This window comes from Staurois parvus, unplaced genomic scaffold, assembly GCF_062004578.1.
Source record: "Staurois parvus isolate SC_StPar_1 unplaced genomic scaffold, SC_StPar_1.0 ptg001062l, whole genome shotgun sequence".
Classification (NCBI taxonomy): domain Eukaryota; kingdom Metazoa; phylum Chordata; class Amphibia; order Anura; family Ranidae; genus Staurois; species Staurois parvus.
In genome coordinates this window covers 1,632,818-1,655,262 of record NW_028318858.1, presented here as the reverse complement: position 1 = coordinate 1,655,262, position 22,445 = coordinate 1,632,818, and the positions used below count along the sequence as shown (strand labels likewise).

The following is a 22,445-nucleotide window of genomic DNA, read 5'->3' as shown; positions in this document are numbered from 1 at the left end:
ATGATATTTTTCCCCATTGAGATCTGATGTGTTTTCAAAGTGTTCCTTTAATTTTTTTGAGCAGTGTATTTTTGCAACATTTTGCACACCAGCTGTATCCAGTCATTCAGTTTAAATGAAAAATGTTTGTGTTTATTCGGGTTGTACCTTTAAAAAAAATAGCTTGAGCTTTCTTCGTGTAGAGATTTTGCACTGATAGTTTTAAGTCATTTACAACTTCAAACACAGCTTGGAAAAAATCAATATGTGAATTATGGAAGAATATGAGCAGAAGTCATGTCTCCTGGTGACCGCAGATAAATAGCTTCCCTCAGGACTGGCACGAGTCTGCGCTTATCCTGTCAAATACAGTGCCGTAAGATGGCAAAAGAGCAGTCTAGCATGCAGCACATAAACGAGTTTCAGTAGTAGCTGCAAGCCAGGCCGTAAAAGCGGATTACTAGAGAAAACTGTAGTTTTGGAAGTATTACATTTTTTTTGCATCCACATCATAAAAAGTAACACATTCGTGCTGGGTGAGTGGATGAAAATTCTGGAGTCATCTGATTCAGAGATTTTTCTGGTAATCTGTGTTGGTTAAAACAAAATACAGTAATACCTCGGTTACTTCGTTCTGCAGGACTTTTCATATAGAGAAAAATTCGTAAACCGAAATGCCATTTCCCATAGGAATGCACTGAAAATCAATTAAGATTGAGATCAGAAAAAAAGTAAACACTACTAAAATACCACATTAGTTATTTTCTCAAGTCATGCGGTATTTTAGTGACAACCATGTGTTAATGTTTAAGCTGTCAGCAGGGTTCCCCACTGACAGCTGAATGTAAAAGAATTGCCAGCAATTAAAAAAAATAATAATTTTAAAAAACGGCGTGGGGTCCCCCCTCCCAACCATGCCAAGCCCTTCGGGTCTGGTATGGATTTTGAGGGGAACTCCAACGCCAAAATTAAAAAAAAATGGCGTGCGGTCCCCTCCAAAATCTATACCAGACCCTTATCCGAGCATGCAGCCCGGCAGGTCAGGAAAGGGGAGGGGGGCGAGCAAGTGCAAGGACCCCCCTCCCTCCTGAACTATACCAGGCCACATGCCCTGGGGTGGGGCCACCCAGGGGACATCACCCGAGTAACCCCGCCCCAGGTAACATAATTGATGTAACATGGGGTGGGGTCAAATGTGTGAAGTCCCAGGGTGGCCCCGTCCCGTACATATTTAAGAACTGTCAAACCTCCGGAGCAGGCAGAAGGCTGGAAGCCATCGTTGGAAGTGGAGCCTTTTTATTCTTCTTTCGGGTCAGTGGCAGCAGCAGCGGTGACGGGGGGCATCGTGATTGACGTTGGAACTACTGCGGGTCCGTTGACGTTGGATCTACTGTTGGATCTACTCCTGTTTTTTTCACACTACACTTTTTGTTTTTTGTGAATGAGTAGCGGTACCATGTACCCCATACTCATTCACATAGGCAGGGGGGCAGGGAACTGGGGGCCCCCTTGTTAAAGGGGGCTTACAGATCCCGATAAGCCCCCTGCCCGCAGACCCCCACAACCACCGGCTAAGATTGTGGGGAAGAGGCCCATGTCCCCATCAACATGTCGCTCCCCGCCCACCTTTCCTGACCTGCCGGGCTGCATGCTCGAATAAGCGTCTGGTATGGATTTTGGGGGGGACCCCCATTCCATTTTTTAAAGAATTTTGGCGTGGGAGTTCCCCTCAAAATCCATACCAGACCTGAAGGGATTGGTATGGATGGGAGTGGGGACCCCTCGCCATTTTTTTATTTATTATAGTGCTGGAATTTAAATGTAATTACCGCTTTTTTTTTTCTTCACTATAACTTACAAATTCAGCTGTCACTTTCCCCCCCAGCTAAAAGAAAGAAAGTTTTCTTTCAGTTTATTTCCGGGAGTTAAGAGAAACAATGTTTCATTTTAGTTTCTTAAAAGAAATAAAGTTCCTTGTAACTCCAGGGAAATTGACAGCTAATTCTGTGAGCTATAGTTAAGAAAAAAAAAAAAAGCTGGAAATTGCATTTAAAGCACTGACATACACTTCGTATTGCGAAAGAAATTCGTAAAAAATTTGTAAACCGAGGCATTATTTTCAATGGATTTTCATTTGTAAACCGAAAATTACATTACCCGAGGCGTTTGTAAGTGAGGTATTACTGTACAGAACTTTAAAAAGAAACTTTTGTCTTTTTCACTGTACATGCAAGCATGATCAAATTATAGTGTGTGAACTGATGTCACTGGTAGTATGCAAGGCTCCAGTGGTACCTGCAAGTAATGGAGCTGGTTTTCAAATACGTTTATTTCCACCTCCAGGGCAGAGTTGGGTTGTCCAATAGGCGACCCAGTGAGAAGCCTTGGAGCCCTGTAGACATTCACAGAGCTCAGGTAAAACCACCGTTGCAGTAAACCAGGAGGACAGAAAAACTGGTCAAGGCTGTGCACCTTCCTGTCACTTAACAAGGGAGGATGAACTTGTAAGTTGTTGGTTTCTGATGAGGCAATGACATGACAGATGAGGCAAACAAGCCAGCTTCTCTGCACCTATGGCAATCATTACCAATGTCAATTACAAATATGGGAAGGGCCAAAGCTACAACCTTGCTAATGCCTTATACTGGCCTTTAATACATCTCTGCTGGAAAGTCCTGGATCCTAGGCCCGGCCAGTATGCAGTGCTCTGACTTCTCTCTGCATGCTGAGTTTAATGCAGACCTGTGCATTGGCCATACAGGGAAAAACAATAGGTGCGCTTTAGTGTCCCCCACCCCAGCAATGCAAAATCACTTATAGTTCACTCCCCCACTGCTCCATTCAGCCATCAAGAGCAAAGAAGCCCATGTATGATCCAAATCAGCCTAGAGATTACTCAGAGCATTGGAATTTCTCCCCAATCCCATGTGACACTGCTGGGTCAAATCATCAAGCACCATGACAATCATATTAAAGTGATATTAACAAGTTGCCACCCGGCCACAGTACATTTACTGCAGCAGTACAGCATGCGAAGGCTGGATGACGTACATGTATGTCATCCGGCCTCCTCGGGGTTAGGGGCAAGCAGCGTGCCACTCCCGCGACAGTGTGTGTTTACCGGTAATTTATTGAGGCTCCCGATACCTGGCCACTTTGAGCAGCTGTCGGATCATGTGGTCACTATGTGATCACATGATCAAAATGTCAGCAAAACTGTTATGAAAGAATTTCATTCATAACAGCTGTGATTCCTATAGTGATGCTGTGATTGGCCCACAGCTATCAAATGGTACCTGGGCCAATCAAAGCACACCATGTATACCATGTAATAGCTGTGGGCCAATCACAGCACACAATAGTAACCCACAGCTGTTATGAATGTAACTCATTCATGACAGTTCAAAACATTGCTGATACAATGATGATCACTGTAACAGCAATCAAAGTATATATATATAAAAAAAAAATCCCTGATCACCCCCTAGAGCAGTACAGTGTCACTATGGTGACACAGAATTACTCTGATAAAAGTATGTAAAAAAAAAAGTAAATAGTAAAAAAAGAAAAAAATGTTTAAAAAAAATGTTTACAAATTGAATTAAAAAAAATATTTAGTTTTTTTTAACATACTGTCACCAGTTAGAATCCCTGATCACTGCCACACCAGTCATATGATGATGACACTGTACTGCACTGGTGACGGTATGTAAATATATATATATATATAATTTCTTCATTTTCCCCAAAAAAGTGACAAAAAAATTACAACTCCAAAAAACTCACCATGCCTCCTAATGAATATCTCAGACTGTCTGCTTTCCAAAATGGGGTCATTTGGGGGATATTTGTACTGTCCTAGCTTTTTAAGAGCCTCAAACCAACTTTGACAAAAACCAATTAAAGTAGAACCAAAAGCAAAACTTTTTTTTTGTTTTGGATAGAGCAAGGGAGGGATACGACCCCTGTAAGATTTTGTTTCGCCATCTGTGTCTCATTGGAGAGATTTCCCTGCACTTCCTGTCCCATAGCCAAACAGGAAGTGAGAGAAATTCCCTGAAAATTAAGATAATTTCTTGGGGAACTCCAGGACATCAGAACTAGTGTCCCCATTGGAAGATTTCCCTTCTGTTACTTTTCTGAGGACTACCAAAAATGTGGGGTTTTCTTTTACTTTCACTTTCAATGATCATGATAATGGTAACCAGGACAAATAGAGAGGGCCAATCACCTTAATGGAGGCACAGACAGCAATAAAAACTGACAAGCATTCTAATCCATCTCCACTCCATCCAAAACAAAACAAAAAAGTTTTACCTTTAGTTGTACTTTAATATACACTTATTGGGATTTTTTTTACCAAACTTCTGTAGCAGAGTACATTCAGGTATAAATCTATGAGGAAATTTGAGTTTACTGGCTATGTTTTATAACTGAAAGTAGAAAATATTGTTTTTTTCCCCAAAATGTGTGGTCTTTTTTATTTGTTTGAACAAATTATATAAATGTAATTTGCGCATAGTGTTGCATGACTGCATAAGTGCCAGTTAAAGTAGCACAGTGCTGAATAGCATGAAGGGGGTAAAACCTTCCGGAAGTCCAATGGTTACACACTTTAAACACTTTCAGCAGCTGGTTTCATCACTAAGGCTAAGTTCACATATGACCGGGTGGTGCCGCTGCGGATCCGCACAAAATGCGGACCAGTGGGCAGGTGCCATTAATTCTAATGGAAGCGCCTGCACTGGAAATCGCAACTATACTGGGAACCTAGGTTCCCATGCAGGCTGAGGTTTCCAAAGAAGTGCAGGGACTTCTTCCCTGCGTGTCCCGGGGCACGGGAGTCCATTCAAATGAATGGGTTCTCGTGCACCTGCAAAACGTGGCCTGCAGGAACGCTCATATGTGAACCAGGGCTTATTGAGTATGCAGCTTCTTTATCTTTTAATCTGTGTCTATGTTCCAGTTTAAGTTGGTGCTATGTCCTCTGCCCCAGGTTTCCTGTTTCAGGGTGGGTCCTTTCTCTTGTAGTGTTCTATGGAGCCACGCTTGCATACAGGGACTAGAGTCTCCCAACACTATGTGCATCAAAAGAAACACACAGTCTTGTAGCCTAGGATGACCAGGCACTCCCCTGCTCCTTCCTCCTCCTCTCCCCTCTGTTCCAAGCTAAAGCTGGACATACATTATACAATTTTCTTGTACAATTGATATTTAGATTCACCAAAACCATATAATATGAGGTCAAACCTAAACACTTCCAATTTGTATTTAATCAGGGAGGCCCTTACACTACATAGCTGAAGGTAAATCTAAAGGAAATGAGTATGATATTTGTATAATGTATGGCCAGCTTAACAAACTGACTGGAGACTGCACTGGTCACTATTAACTCTTTCCTGTGCTAAACAGAAGTTCAAGGAAGCAGCACTGAGAGAGCAGGAGCCGGCAGCACTGAGAGAGCAGGAGCCGGCAGCACTGAGAGAGCAGGAGCTGGAAGCACTGAGAGAGCAGGAGCCGGTAGCACTGAGAGAGCAGGAGCCGGCAGCAATGAAAGTTGGAAACTGTAAAATGTTTATTTTATCATGCTCAATGTGTGAAACTAAAGCTAGCCATAGATGGATCGAATCTCGGCCAGTTCAGTAGGGACCGGCTGTGATTTGATCCATCTATGGGCAGGCTGGTTGTACTGAAGTTGTTCCATCGATCGACTTCAGTATAACCAGCCTGTCATGTGATTTTACTTTTGGCAGCTGTAGCCACCAACAGTAGTCATTGTGTTCGGCTGGCAGGGAAGGTTCCTCGCCAGTAGAATACAATTCCACTGCAGGAATGATTCCATCACCAACACTGATCATGGAAGAAAGAAAATTGCATCATCTATGGCTTGCCTAAAATTGGCGAGGATTAATACTAATTTGAAAAAAGGGGAGAGAGTAGTATGGTGCTCCATACCCAGAAGTACAAAGTATTTCCTCTTGTTCGCTGAACTATGTGGTGGGGCAGCAAAGGAAAGCTGAGCATGTGCTATTGGCATTGGAGTGAACCTGTTTTGCCCTCACCCCCTACCCAAGCTAAACCCCACCTCCTGGCATTGTACTGTCATATACCACAGCCTTCATAAAGATTCTGACATTTGAATGCTGAATGCATTCTTTTTCATACAGTAAGTACTTAATGTGTCTTACAATAGCCTCCCGTCATCCCCTGCAAAGCAGACTGGGAAAGAAAGGACTAGAAGTCAATCAGGTTCTGCTGATTGACTTCCTCTATGCTCTCACCAACAGGACCCTCCTAATCCTCTCACCCTCTTCTACTGAAATTGTCTCCCTTCCTTCACACAGACGGGGAGCCCTGTAGTCATTGAATGGAGCATGTGTTTCCATGTTTAGACAACAGGAAAGGTGTTGCAACCCAGAAATCCCAAAAAAGGTTAACAGGATGAGATGAGGACATCTGTGCCTGGATTCACGTAGTACTAAACGTCCGAAGATCCAATAGAAAACAGGCGACAAAGGCCTATGTAAGAGGTTGAAATGCGTCAATCTTTACAGGAATTGATTTCATTTTTATGTTTGATGGATGAAATAAAGTAACAGTTTTTATGCCGAGATGTCCTGGTGCCAGATTTTTTCTTTTCTGTTGGATCTTTTAGTACTACGCGTTTAGAGCCTCCAGGTGCTGCATGCAGGCAGTCTATTCAAGCGGATGGGGACACAGTGGTTGCACAGATAATGCCACTCATCCCAATGTGACAGCTCTCTGGGTGAGGGTGAGTGGCCCTGATCGTAGACAGTGTACATTCAAGGCCACTTACCAGCACCCTGCCTGCATGCGTCACCTAGAGGCTCAAACTACATAAACATACGGCCCATTCATGGAATACGGTCCTAAGTGCCAATGTGCAAACTCAATCTTTCCAAAACGGAGCTCATACTATTCCCTCCAGCCCGTGCCCCCTCCCCTGACTTCTCCATCACGATCAATAACACAATCATCAGTCCCTTCCCTCATGCCAGGGTACTAGGTGTAATCCTGGACTCCCATCTGTCCTTTCAGCCCCAAATCCAATCACTGTCCAAATCTTGTAGAATTCACCTCCGCAACATCTCCAAGATACGCTCATTTCTATCCACGGAAACCACTAAGCAACTTATTCACTCCCTGGTTATCTCTCGCCTTGACTATTGTAACTCCCTCCTCATTGGCCTCCTCATCACAGGCTATCCCCTCTTCAGTCTATCATGAATGCTGCTGTCAGACTCATCCACCTTACTAACCGTTCTGTATCTGCCATCTCTCTCTGCCAATCCCTCCACTGGCTTCCCATTGCCCAATGAATAAAATTCAAAACATTAACAATAACATATAAAGCCATTTATAACTCTGCCCCAAATTACATCACAGATCTTGTCTCTAAATATCACCCAAACCATACTCTCCGCTCCTCACACGACTTCCTAATCTCTAGCTCCCTTGTTCCCTCCTCCCATGCTCATCTCCAGGACTTCTCCAGAGCCTCCCGCATCCTCTGGAACTCTCTACTCCAATTTATCAGACTATCGCCGACTCTACTCACTTTTAGGTGACCTCTGAAAACCTATCTCTTCAGGGAAGCCTATCCTGCCCTCAGCTAATAATGGAATCTTTTATTCCTCCTATCAGTCCATCCCCCACAGTTATTATCTTTTGTACCACTAGCCCCTCCCTCTTAGATTGTAAGCTCCAAGGAGCAGGGCCCTCCTAACCCTCTTGTATTGAACTGTATTGTTGCTGTATTGTCTCCTGTTATACTGTAAAGTGCTGAGCAAACTGTTCATAATAATAATAATAATTAAAAAAAAATAATAATTCCTGTTTTTTAGTAAAGTACTGCACAATCTGTTGTTGCTATTTAATTCCTGTATAACAATAGTAATAATAGTTTCATGATAAATTACTATATTTCACTAATTAAAAAACAAGGTAGACTCCGCATACTACTAGCCAACAACCAATGAGAATGACCTTGCTGAAATTACCAAGTAACAACACATAGTGTTTTTACCACCAAATTCTGGGTACCAACCACTGAGAATAATAGCAGTCTGCCCTCATCATCCCCATCCTCAGTAGAAAGAAGCAGTGACAATGGAGTCAACACTACATTGGTTCCAGGCAGTGTAAAGCGACAAAGTATCGGCTGATATATGGTAGGCTGACTGATGAGGGTTATTGAAGGTGGGGGATGGGCTATTCAGGTTTAAAAAGGCACATTAAAAGCAGAACTTTAGCCAAAATTTTAAAATAATCAATAACTGATTTAAAGTAAAAACTAGCTTTTGCTGCCTTATTCATCTTCAATTAACAGATTTCCCCTGCAGTGCTTTTTTCTACCACTAGATGTTCACAGTCTGATGGTCAGCATCATTCAACCCTCTCCCTCTAAGACCAGGGCACCTTGAAACCCACTCTAGCCTGTGACCGGACAGTGAAAGGAGAAGCAGCATAGTGATGAGCTCATCTCTCTCACTCACATCACCTGACTGGCTCCTTGTGCTGCTTCTTCCTCTCACACTTCAGCCCTGCTGTACATGGACTGCAAAAGGCCAATATCAGGTCAAACGCTGGTATTTACACTGTTTGTATTTAAAAACTAGTTATATATTAATGAATACAGTTCTGAATTCATTTGTGTGATTTACAGATATCAGCCAATACTTTATGCCCTCCCACCTAATATTGAGTAGGTTCCACTTCAAAACAGCCCTGACCCATTAAGGCATTGACACCACTAGATCCCTAAAGGTATGCTGTGGTATCTGGCATCAAGCTGTCAGTAGCAGATCCTTTAAGTCCTGCAAGTTGCAAGGTGGGGTATCAATGGATCTTGTTATACCAGCACATCCCCATATACTTGATTGGATAGAGGTCTGGAGAATTTGAAGGCCAATTCAACACCTCAAATTCGTTGTTGTGTCCCTCAAACCCATCTTGAAAATTTTTTGCTGTATAACAGGGTGTATTTTCTTGCTGAAAGAAGCCACTGCCATCAGGAAATACCATTTCCATGAAGGGGTATACTTGATCAGCAACAATGTTTAGGTAGGTGGTACTGTTTAGGTAGGTGGTACATGTCAAAGTAAAATCCACATAAATGGCAGGACCCAAGGTTTCCAAGCAGAACATTGCCCAATACATCAGACTACCTCCGGCGGCTTGCCTTTATCCCATACTGCATCCTGGTACCATCTCTTCCCCAGGTAAGCAATACGCACACACCTGGCCATCCACATGATGTAAAAGAAATTGTGGTTCATCGCACCAGGCCAACTTCTTCCATCGCTCTGTGATCCAGTTCTGATGCTTACATCCCATTGTAGGCTCTTTTGGCTGTGGACACGGGTCAACATGTGCACCCTGATTGGTCTACTGCTATACAACCCCATGCTCACCAAACTGCAATGCCCAATTTTTCTGCCTATCAACTTCAGAGACAACATGTCTACCTGCTGCCTAATATATCCCACCCAAGGAGATAATCGGTGTTGTTCACGTAACCTGTCAGTGGTTATAAAGTTATGGCTGATCAGTATACACATTCATTCAAAAAACTCATTTGTAAATGATTCTATATAATTAAATGTAATCATTTTCATTATGTCAGTTTCCTCCGAATGTTCCGCTTTCCTCCCACAGTCCATACTCACTGGCTGTCTCCTGGGTACACGTCAGTATGACCTGGCAAAGACATTTGTCTGTAAGTTCCTCAGGGGCAAGTGCTGATCATAAAATTTCTATGCAATGTACCGTGGAATATTAATATGATATAAATACAGAAATAAATATATAAACTATTCTCAGGACACCAGCTGATATTTCAAAAAGAGGATGCAGGGGATTGCCTGAAATAGCAATGAAAGAACAATGCTTGTTTGCCGACTGCATACAATGGACAAGGGATGATATGCATCAGTGTTATGCATAAATGTTAAAGACGTCGCCTTTTGATACTGATGGTTGACTGACTGTAAGGCTGATGTCACGTGGACTATTCTGCCGCTAGGGACAAATCGCCAGCAGCAGGATCGCTAAGGCCAGCAGCATGATCGCTGAGAGGCAGCGCGTCTCTCCCTAGGCAATCACTCCCTCGCTAGCTGATACAGCAAGATGTCGCTCCCATTGCTAGCTATCAAGATTTGGCAGCATTCAGGGCCAGAGAGGGAGCGATTCAGCTGGCGGGGGAGCAAATCCATAGAGGCAGACAGGCGGTCTCTTAGTACCTCTAATAGCGGCGGAATCACCTGTATAATATCGGTTTAATACAGGTCTTCGAGCTGCAATGCGTTCTGACCTGCAAATTATATTTATTTAATTAAAGGTATTTATTTAGAGCCTAAAATATACGCAGTGCTTTACATATATATTGTATATTCACATCAGTCCCTGCCCTCAAGAGCTTACAATCTAAGGTCCCTAATGCACATTCATATATACACATACTAGGACCAATGTAGACAGGATCAATTAACCTACCAGCATGTCTTTTAGAGTGAGGGAGGAAACCGGAGTACCCGGAAGAAACCCACACAGGCACAGGGAGAACAAGCAAAATATAAAGGTCGAAGGCTAGGTTCACACCTATGCAGTTTGTATTTGATCTGTTTCTGCAGTGCGTTTTGTGGCTCTGTGTATTAACACGGTTTAACAAATTTGATGTGAAGGAACTTAAAGTGGTTCTAAAGGCTGAAGATTTTTTACCTTCATGCATTCTGTACATGAAGGTAAAAAAAACCTGCGCAGCATCCCCCCCAGCCCCCCCCAATACTCATCCAAGCCCCCTCTCATCCAGCGATGTACGCTGGAGTCTCGGCTATCCCAGGACTCCCTCTCGCCATTGGCTGAGCCAGAAACGAGAGTCATTGGCTCCCACTGCTGACAAGCACAGCCAGTCAGCCAATGAGAATAGAGAGGGGGTGGAGCCGAGCCACAGCTCCATGTGTGAATGGATACACGAGCATCAGGTGCCCCCATAGCATCCTGCTTGTGGTGGGGACACCCAACAGGAGGGAGGTCCTGGCGGGGGACCAGAGAAGAGGAGGATCTGCAAAACCACTGCACAGAACAGGTAAGTATAGACATGTTTGTTATAAAATAAATAAATACGCCTTTAGAATCACTTTAAGTGATCTGCACAGAGCCCAGACCTCAACCTTGGTGAACATCCTTGGGATGAATTGGAATGCTGATCAATGTCTAACCTCACAAATCTGGCTGAACGGGCACCAATTCCCACAAAAACATTTCCAAACCTTGTGGAAAGCCTTCCCAGAAAATTGAAGGTTATAGCCACAAGGGGTAAATGGGTAACTACATACAGTCTCCTTGGTTATGGTTCTGGACTGGGATGTCCAACAAGCTCATATACGTGCTATGATCAGGTGCTCCTAAACCATGGGACACATGGTATTTGGACCCCTTTTCTAACAGCAGTTGAAATATTAGAATATTCCATGCACAATAAAGTTGTGTTTAACCGATTTCGGGGATAAAAGACAGGTTAGCATCTTTCATATGGAGTTGTGACTCCCTACATGAGTAAATGCAACCGTACAGAATGGGAGCCTCATTTCTCAAGATCAAGCAATAGAAGAATCTATTTTGGGGCCCAGTGATGCCCAAGGTCACATTGGCCAGGAAAATAACATATTTTAGAGGATGGCACTGGTATTTATAACTGTCTGAAAAAAATATTCAAAATTAAAAGTGACTCTTCCTGCAATGAGAGCCTATCAGGATTATTAAAGTGATTTTAAAGGCAGGACATTTTTACATTCCCTGTATTATGGTAAAAAAAAAGTCTCACCTGTTGCATTGCCCCTCACCCCCTTATACATATCTGAGTCCTATTTCAATCCAGCGATGTGCCCATCTGTAGCAGCACTCTCCTCTCTCCTCATAGAATAAGGAGGCAGCAGTATTCGGCTGGCTCCTTCTGCTGTCAATCAAGTACAGTAGGGAGAGGGGCAGGGCCAAGCCACACTGTGTGTGTCAATGAATGCACACAGCCCAGTTCAGGAGCGAGCCCGCAGGTGTGCCCCCATAGGAAAAAGTTTCCTATGATAATGCACTGAAATAGAGCTCTAGCAGGGGACCCCAAAAGAGGAGGATCAGGTCGCTTTGTGCAATATCATTGTACACAACAGGTAAGTATAATATGTTTATTTAAAAAAAAATCTTGTTTACAACTGATTTAAATAAGGTAAAGTGCAGTAAGCCATAACCATCAATCAGCAATCACCTATTATTATTCTGACTGTCCTAAACTAATGTAAAGAGCAATCTGATTGGTTGTTTTTGGTTTCTGCACATCATCATTGCTCTGACACAGGCCTGCTAAATGAGGCTGTATTTCTTGCTGCTTTAATGCAACATAGTCTTCTTTACTTGTCCTTTGTGCATTGCCTTTTCTGGTACATCACACCTCCTATCATTTATTGGATACCCATTTCCACATTATGACACCCCAGTGGAACATGTACTTTAAAAGCACGATTCACATTTAGAAAGAAAAAAAATGGCAAATGTGGACTAGTTCTTGCTCAAAATGTTAAAAAAAAAACAGCACAACTGTGATTTTCAATATTAAACCATATTTTTTGGTGTGTATTTTGTAAAAGTAATAACTCCACTATCAGCTAGAGTACTGACCCTAATATAGAGATATACTTTCACCTACACACCATCCAGATTATGCAACAACCAAAAGGGTAAAAAGTAAGAACAAAACAGTATTTCACATAAGAAAAGATGTGGAGACATGACTAAGAATGAGAAGGTGTGAGGATCCTGACCAGTATGTAAAGTGCTGTGTAAACTGACGACGATGTATAAAATACCTATAGTATTAATAATATTATTAAAAAATAATAATAATAATAACTTTCACTGTACAGCAAAAACCAACTAGACCATCTGTAAACTGCAACTAAGTTTAATACTTTCCAGCTGAAAACAAATAAAGAGAACATTTCTATAGAGCTACTTCTAGCTATGTACATACGCTGAAATACATACACTGTATATACAGAGCACAGGCACGCACCAATCAGAACACGGATCAGACATACAGAAAAACATATGCATACTTGTGCAATATACCATGCATGCACACACACATCCTCTAGCCATGTACCCATGTTCTTCTACTTCTTGTATGTTTATATATATATATCTCAAAAATCAGAGCGAGTTACTCCTACTGTGTTGCAATTCTGTTGCTGGAAAACTCGTTAATGGGGGCTCCCATTGTTCCATCAAACCAAACAGCCGAAAAAAAATGAGAGCAGAATCTCCAAATCTTGCAATAAAGTCTTTTTACTTTAAATGTACATACTCATAAAAAAATTTAGTGCTAACTTTTTGTATGAAGATATACATCATATATATATATATATATATATATACACACACACACACACACATATATACACACACACACACACACACACACACACAGCTTTTTTTCTCAGAGGATAGGTGCAGGAACTCCCCCTTTCTGAGTCACCCCTTGTCTCCACCTCTACCCTCCTCCCAGTACCGTCCCTTTGAAAGAATACAGAAGCAAGTATAATAACTAAATTGAATAAAATTTGTTAACGATAACAAAAAAAGCAGTTAAATAGTTTCCCTGCAGCAACAGTAGACCTCCAGCAACAACAGACCCCCCTGCAACAATGGACCACCAGCAACAAAAAACCCTCCAACAATAGATCTCTCACAGGAACAGCTGACCCCCCCCCAAGCAACATTGTATCCCCCAGCAGCAACAATAGACCTCCCCAGCACCAATAGACACCTCTGCAGAAATAGACCCCATTCAGCAACAAAAGATCTCCATGCAGCCAACATCAATTAACCCTGCAGAACACTCCAGCACCCCTTACCATCACATACATACCATCACATACATTCTGGAGGTGCCAAAACTGTGTTCCCACTGAAAAAAAAAAGATTTTATATATATATATGACATACATACACACATACATACACACAGTATATATATATATATATATATATATATATATATCTTTGTTTCCAGTGGGAACACAGTTTCAGCACCTCCAGCATTGACTGTAGATATATATATAATACAGTATACATATACTGTACATAATATACCTATTATGAATTTGAAAAGAGTAATTACAACAATTATTATTAGTCTACCACACTTTATCACTAAGGAAACTACAACATACAAGAAGGAGAGTGAGAAGGCCCTGCATTAGAGAGCTTACAATCTAAAGGACTAAAGACTAGGTAAATTGTGTGTGTATCTTGCAGCAACTATATACTATATGTGAGCATCAATCATGCATACACAGCATACATACAATGCATATATTTCTAACATATACACACATATATTCAGATAGAAAGATAGATAGATAAATAGATGTGTAGACAGATATATTGTGTGTGTGTTTTGTTTTATGTGTTTGAATTATATGTACACTCGTATATATTTATATATATATATATATATATATACACACATACACACACATATATATATATATATATATATATATATATATATATATATATATATATATATATATATATATATATATATATATACACACACACACACATATACATACATACAGATATATACAGTATGTGTAGCCATGCACACACGAACACGTTCCACTGTCTGCGTGCCATACACTTCCATTCCACTGCAGATATATACTTGCGCTGCAGTTCTCCGGTATAAATCTAGGTAGGAAATCAATTAAACGCAAACCTAAAAACCAAGACCCCCCCCCCCCCTTTAGAGAGGAGCCCGGGCAATGCCATGTTCCTGCTCGGGTGGTAGGAGCACAGCCTATAGCCGGGCTGATATTGCTGCAGCTAGCAGATAATAGGTGTCCAGCCTGTGAGCGCTGTGCACACAGCAGCATCCCCTCCTGTACAAGTAATCCCTGACTGCTGATTATTAATGGGGATTGTTTAGGGGGAGAGGAGACAGCCTTCAATACACATCATCAATCACTGGCACATAGTAAAAAGTAGACCCTGGCAATCGTCTCTGCACCAAATTTCCTCCGTTCAATAAATCTCATAGCTCAATAGCAGCATTCTCCTGTGTTCATCCTATTGTTGCCCTATCTGTGTTTCTGGTTGGCGGTATCAATGCAGGCAATTAGTATGGACATTCCGTTCCAGCGGGCTTATTTAATAAGACAGGAGCAATGATGGCGGACAAAGTTCAGGAACCCCGAGCCATCCTGCCCCGTCCCGGCCCTCCCACACTATACTCGGAGCATGAAACCTTCATTAGAATCGGCTGCTGAATGTTGCAGATTGCTCTCACTTATTAATAAGGGACTTTATTTAAAACAAGGCAGAGCGAAGTGCTAACAGCCAATCAGATTCCAAGATCATGCAGCTGGATCAGTGAAAGATGAGCCCTGATTGGTGGCCAGATGTTACTGCACTTTGCCTGATCACAGGAGGCTGTATATGGGAAGGGAAAGGATGTTGGATCATTCTATGTATTCTATAACAATGTGTGAATAACGACCAATCAGAATCTACGATCTAGTCTGATGACAGTAAATGGGAATGGGTTGTCCTATAATACTGCGCACTGTACTGATCATGAGCAAAGCATTGGTTTTTTTGCTTGCGGCCCATTCACAGCATGCCTTGTATGTGTTTCTGTGTGTTGGGATGTGCTGTGTTAGGGTCACCCGTTTCAACGCATGAAAAAAAAAAACAAAACCATTTTCAGCTCACCGCCAACAGACCTGTCAATTGTGGCGCGCTATAGTGCAGTGCGTTTTCATGTACGGTATGTGAGTTGGGTGTGCCGCTCATTCAAAAAATCAGTGCAACACACGTATACAAATGCACTAAGGATGCTCATGCTTTTTGCAGCGCACCAGAACACACCTGTGCACTGCGGCGCACTAAAGTCTACAGTATGGTCTATGTGCGTTGTGTGTGCCATTCATTCTGAATACCAGTGCAATGGACATAGACGTATGCGTTGTGGTAGGACACGTCAACGCATGAAAAACATACCTACCCCTTTTTTTATTTTGCCAATGTTCCACAACACACCTGTGCACTGCGGCGCGCTATAGTGCGGGTGTTTTTTTCATGTGCGGTATATGTGAGTGCAGAAGTGCAACTAACATCTTTATGTATGTTTTAAGGAAGCTCTTTCCATTGCAGGAAAACATCTTTTTTTCTTTTTTTGCAGTGCACTACAACACACGTGTGCACTGCAGCGTGCTATAGTGCAGTGTGAGTTGGGTGCGCCATTTATTCTGAATAGCAGTGCAAAATACATGTAAGCATTATGGTAACACAGGTCAATGCATGCAAAACATACCCGCATTTTTTATTTTAAGCAACGCACCTCAATGCACCTATGCACTGTGGCGCGCTGTAGTGCAGGTGTGCTCTGTTGTACAGTATATGTAAGTTTGGTGTACCATGTATTCTCAATAGCATTGCAACTAACATATATGTATACATAGTACATGTATGTGTTACAGAAGATGATGAAAAAACATGTCCACACCTTCTTCATATGAAGAGCATGACAACACACCTGTGCACTGCGGCGCGTCATAGTGCAGGTGTGCGTGCCGTATGCTACGCTGGGCAAATCATTCTACAAAGCTGTACAACAAACATATATGTCCGTATTATGGAAGCTCAAGAATGACATACCTGCAGCTGTGTTTATTGCAGCGCACCAATGGACACGTGTGCGCTGCAGCGCAATATAGTGCAGGAGTGTTCTCCTCTACAGTACAGAGGTGTGATGGGCGTGACATTCATTCCATATATCAGTACATGGATCATATAGCCAGAGGTCCCGGTGTGAATGGGCCCCAGAGCAGGATAATGAGCGTCAATGGTGATGGTTTGCTATGGATTACCGGGCTCCGGGGTGGTCAGAGGTGGGTGTTGATGGCAATGGGGTGCTATGGGTTACCAGGCCCCGAGGTGATCAGAGTCAGGTGTTGATGGGTGGCTATGGGTTACTGAGTCCCGTGGTGATCACGGCGGAGTATTGATTGGTTATTATGGGTTATTGGGCTCCGGGTGATCAAAGTGGGACGTTGATGGGTTACTGGGCTCCATGGTGATTAGAGTGGGGTGTAAATGGATTGCTATGAGTTACAGGACCCTGGGGCGATCACCATAGGCTGTGGATGGTGATAGGTTGCTTTGGGTTACCAAGCTCTGGGGTAAATAGAGTGGGGTGTCAACGGGTTGCTATGGGTTACTGGGCCCTGGGATGATCAGCATGGGGTGTTGATGGTGATGGGTTGCCATGGGTTACCGAGCTTGGGGTGATCAGAGTGGGGAGTGGATGGGTTGCCATGGGTTACTGGGCTTAGGGTTGATTAGAGTGGGGTGCGGATGGGTTGCCATGGGTTACCGAGCTTGAGGGTGATCAGAGTGGGGTGTGGATGGGTTGTCATGGGTTACAGGGCTTGGGGGTGATCAGAGTGGGGTGTGGATGGGTTGTCATGGGTTACAGGGCTTGGAGGTGATCAGAGTGGGGTGTGGATGGGTTTTCGGGCTTGGGGGTGATCAGAGTGGGGTGTGGATGGGTTGCCGGACTTGGGGGTTATCAGAGTGGGGTGTGGATGGAATGTCATGGGTTGCCGGGCTTGGGGGTGATCAGAGTGGGGTGTGGATGGGTTGTCAGGGGTTGCCGGACTTGGGGGTGATCAGAGTGGGGTGTGGATGGGTTGTCATGGGTTGCCGGACTTGGGGGTGATCAGTGTGGGATGTGGATGGGTTGTCATGGGTTGCTGGGCTTGGGGGTGATCAGAGTGGGGTGTGGATGGATTGCTTGACTTGGGGGTTATCAGAGTGAGGTGTGGATAGGTTGTCATGGGTTGCCGGGCTTGGGGGTGATCAGAGTGAGGTGTGGATGGGTTGTCATGGGTTGTCGGGCTTGGGGTGATCAGAGTGGGGAGTGGATGGGTTATCATGGGTTGCCGGGCTTGGGGGTTATCAGTGTGGGGTGTGGATGAGTTGTCACGGGTTGCCGGGCTTGGGGGTTATCAGAGTGGGGTGTGGATGGGTTGCCACGGGTTGCCGGGCTTGGGGGTGATCAGAGTGGGGTGTGGATGGGTTGTCACGGGTTGCCGGGCTTGGGGGTGATCAGAGTGGGGAGTGGATGGGTTGTCATGGGTTGTCGGGCTTGGGGTGATCAGAGTGGGGAGTGGATGGGTTGTCACGGGTTGCCGGGCTTGGGGGTGATCAGAGTGGAGTGTTGATGGGTTGTCACGGGTTGCCGGGCTTGGGGGTGATCAGAGTGGGGTGTGGATGGGTTGTCATGGGTTGCCGGGCTTGGGGGTGATCAGAGCGGGGTGTGGATGGGTTGTCATGGGTTGCCGGGCTTGGGGGCAATCAGAGTGGGGTGTGGATGGGTTGTCATGGGTTGCCGGGCTTGGGGGTGATCAGAGTGAGGTATGGATGGGTTGTCATGGGTTGCCGGACTTGGGGGTTATCAGAGTGGGGTGTGGATGGGTTGCCGGACTTGGGGGTGATCAGAGTGGGGTGTGGATGGGTTGCCGGATTTGGGGGTGATCAGAGTGGGGTGTGGATGGGTTGCCGGATTTGGGGGTGATCAGAGTGGGGTGTGGATGGGTTGCCGGACTTGGGGGTGATCAGAGTGGGGTGTGGATGGGTTGCCGGACTTGGGGGTGATCAGAGTGGGGTGTGGATGGGCTGCCGGACTTGGGGGTGATCAGAGTGGGGTGTGGATGGGTTGCCGGACTTGGGGGTGATCAGAGTGGGGTGTGGATGGGTTGCCGGACTTGGGGGTGATCAGAGTGGGGTGTGGATGGGTTGCCGGACTTGGGGGTGATCAGAGTGGGGCGTGGATGGGTTGCCGGACTTGGGGGTGATCAGAGTGGGGTGTGGATGGGTTGCCGGACTTGGGGGTGATCAGAGTGGGGTGTGGATGGGTTGCGATGAGTTACTGGGCCCTGAGCTGATCAGAGTGGGGTATTGATTGGTTGCTATGGGTGATCAGAGTGAGGTTTCAATGGTGATGGGTTGCTATGGGTCACAGCTCTCCACCTTTCTAGAAGCCTGCAGTGACATCTGTCAGTGCCACCCCCCATGCAATGAGCACTGTCCGTGCTTCACCCCCCCCCCCCCCCCCCCCACTGTAGTGGACTGACCTGGGCTCTCCGAGGCTCTGTCCGAACACATCGTTCTGGAGGAGGTTGGGGGGGGTCGGGAAAGCCTCGTGGAAATGAGACAGGACGGTGTTGCAGAACTGGCGTAATGTCTCGAACTGCATTGTCCTCCCGGTACACCGACACCCCCGGGCCGATCATAGCACTCCGTGTGTCCGGGGCCCCCGCTGGGGGAAGGAAGGACAGCCGGCCGGGACAGACATTCTTCTCCTCCGATTGAAGCGGCGATCAGATGGCCGGAGCGGGGAGGAGGAAGAGAAGGAGGAGGGTGGGGAGGGGGGACGAGCGCAGCATCAGCACCACCAGCAGCGGACAGCAGAGCGGCATCCCCGGGCTGAGCTCCTCATTACATCCCCGGAGTGAGGAGAAGCGGCGGATGGAAGCTGCGCACAGCCCGCGGTACACGGAGAGCCGTCATCAGATGAGGAGGACGCGGCATCCTCCTACTACTGTCCGCAGGACCCATACACCCCGCCCCCCAAATCACAGCCACCAATAGGAGGCCGCCGGTCCCATCCCATACATGGAGCTTCTCCAGGGGGGCGGGGCCAGGGGCTCACCTGCCTCGGGACTGTCATCTCCATCTGTCAGTGAGAGAGAGACTGGGAGCTCCCCCCTCCCCCAATTATCCCACATTGCCCCCCCCCACACACCATCATCACAGACTGATAACTCCCCCCATCATCACAGACTGATAACTCCCCCCCCCCATCATCACAGACTGATAACCCCCCCCCCCATCATCACAGACTGGTAACCCCCCCCCATCATCACAGACTGGTAACCCCCCCATCATCACAGATTGATAACCCCCCCATTATCATCACAGACTGATAACCCCCCATCATTACAGACTGATAACCCCCCCATCATCGCAGACTGATAACCCCCCCATCATCGCAGACTGATAACTCCCCCCATCAGCGCAGACTGATAACTCCCCCCATCAGCGCAGACTGATAACTCCCCCCATCAGCGCAGACTGATAACCCCCCCCCCCATCATCGCAGACTGGTAACCCCCCCATCATCGCAGATTGATAACCCCCCCATTATCATCGCAGATTGATAACCCCCCCATTATCATCGCAGATTGATAACCCCCCATCATCACAGACTGATAACCCCCCTTCATCACAGACTGATAACCCCCCCATCATCGCAGACTGATAACCCCCCATCATCGCAGACTGATAACCCCCCCACATCATCACAAACTGATAACTCCCCATCATCACAGACTGATACCCCCCCACCATCATCACAGACTGATAACTCTCCCCCCCCCCCGCCATAATCACAGCCTGATAATCCCCCCCATCATCACAGACTGATACCCCCATCAGCAGACTGGTAACCCCCCCATCAATACAGATTGATAACCCCCCATCATCACAGACTGACACTCCCCCCCCCCCCCTCATCGGACTGATAACCCCCCCCCATCATCACAGACTGATACCCCCCCATCATCACAGCCTGATAACCCCACCATCATCACAGCCTGATAACCCCACCATCATCACAGCCTGATACCCCCCGTCATCAGACTGATACCCCCCATCAACAGACTGATAACCCCCCCGTCATCACAGATAGATACCCCCCCATCATAACAAACTGATACCCCCCGTCATCAGACTGATACCCCCCATCATAACAGACTGATAACCCCCCATCAGCACAGAGTGATAACCCCCACCATTGTCACAGACTGATAACTCTCCCCCCCGCCATAATCACAGCCTGATAATCCCCCCCATCATCACAGACTGATACCCCCCATCATCAGACTGGTAACCCCCCCATCATCACAGACTGATACCCCCCCTGTCATCAGACTGATACCCCCAATCAACAGACTGATAACCCCCCCCATCATCACAGATTGATACCCCCCATCATAACAGACTGATACCCCCCATCATCAGACTGATAACCCCCCCATCATCACAGATTGATATGCCCCCCCATCATCACAGACTGATACCCCCCATCATCACAGCCTGATAACCCCTCCCCATCATCACAGACTGACAATCTCCCCCAACATCACAGACTGACCCCCCCCCCCCCCATCATCACAGACTGACAACCCCCCTCATCACAGACTGACAACCCCCCCCCCCCATCATCACAGACTGATAATCTCCCCCAATATCACAGACTGATAACCCCCCCCCATCAACATCACAGACTGACAACCTCCCCCCATCGTCAGAGACTGATAACCCCCCACCCCCATCATCACAGCCTGACCCCTCCCCCATCATCAAAGCCTGATAAACCCCCCAATCATCACAACCATACCCTTATACCATACCCATATCTGATTACCCCATCATCATCTCAGCCTAATCCCTCCCCATCATCTCAAAACCTTATTCCCCCCACCACCCCTTAAGATCACAATAGCCACAACATTCCCCCCACCACAATCATCAAAGCCTGATCCCCCCCCCCCCCCCAACCAACATCACAGGCGTTTGGCATCCTGGGGATTGGCATCCTGTCTGCTTAAAGCTGAACTCCAGACAAGACAGCTAAATTTGAGAGAAAGTATGAGGATTTGTACTATTGTCCATTCAGCCCTGAGATTTACACAGTCCTGCCACACAGCACAGCTAGCTGTATGACACCACTTACAGAAACAATGTTAGTAAAGCTGAACTCCGGCAATTTGCCAAAATCTACCCTACATTGAGCCATACAGTGTCAGAGAGAGTCATACTGTTTCACAGAGAGCCATACAGCGTCACAGAGAGCCATACAGCGTCACAGAGAGTCATACAGGCGCACAGAGAGTCATACAGCGGCACAGAGAGCCATACAGGCGCACAGAGTCATACAGGCGCACAGAGAGTCATACAGCGTCACAGAGAGCCATACAGCGTCACAGAGAGTCATACAGGCGCACAGAGAGTCATACAGGCGCACAGAGAGTCATACAGGCGCACAGAGTCATACAGGCGCACAGAGAGTCATACAGTGGCCCAGAGAGCCATACAGGCGCACAGAGTCATACAGGCGCACAGAGAGTCATACAGTGGCCCAGAGAGCTATACAGAGCCAATGAGAGTCATACTGCAGCGCAGAAAGTCATACAGTGCCAATGAGAGTCATACTGCATCACAGAGAGTCATACAACGTCACAGAGAGTCATACAACGTCACAGAGAGTCATACAACATCACAGAGAGCCATACAGCATCACAGAGAGCCATACAGCCCTCAGA

General features: G+C 45.7%; 1 protein-coding gene across 50 annotated transcripts in view; it reads right to left on the bottom strand.

Moving 5' to 3' along the window:
- Window positions 1–22,445, bottom strand: part of RIMS2 (regulating synaptic membrane exocytosis 2) — a 919,325-nt gene that overhangs the window by 601,525 nt on the left and 295,355 nt on the right. For 7 of the 50 annotated variants that reach the window (XM_089658330.1, XM_089658343.1, XM_089658331.1 and 4 more), the window contains exon 1: window positions 19,194–19,663. The exons of 41 other annotated variants lie outside the window; for them this stretch is intronic. In XM_089658330.1, the coding sequence (XP_089514456.1) occupies window positions 19,194–19,315 (122 nt within the window). In that variant the 5' untranslated portion in view covers window positions 19,316–19,663. Of the gene's footprint in view, window positions 1–19,193; window positions 19,665–22,445 lie in introns of those variants that run through there. 2 more of the 50 variants (XM_089658328.1, XM_089658329.1) reach the window with 1 other exon arrangement.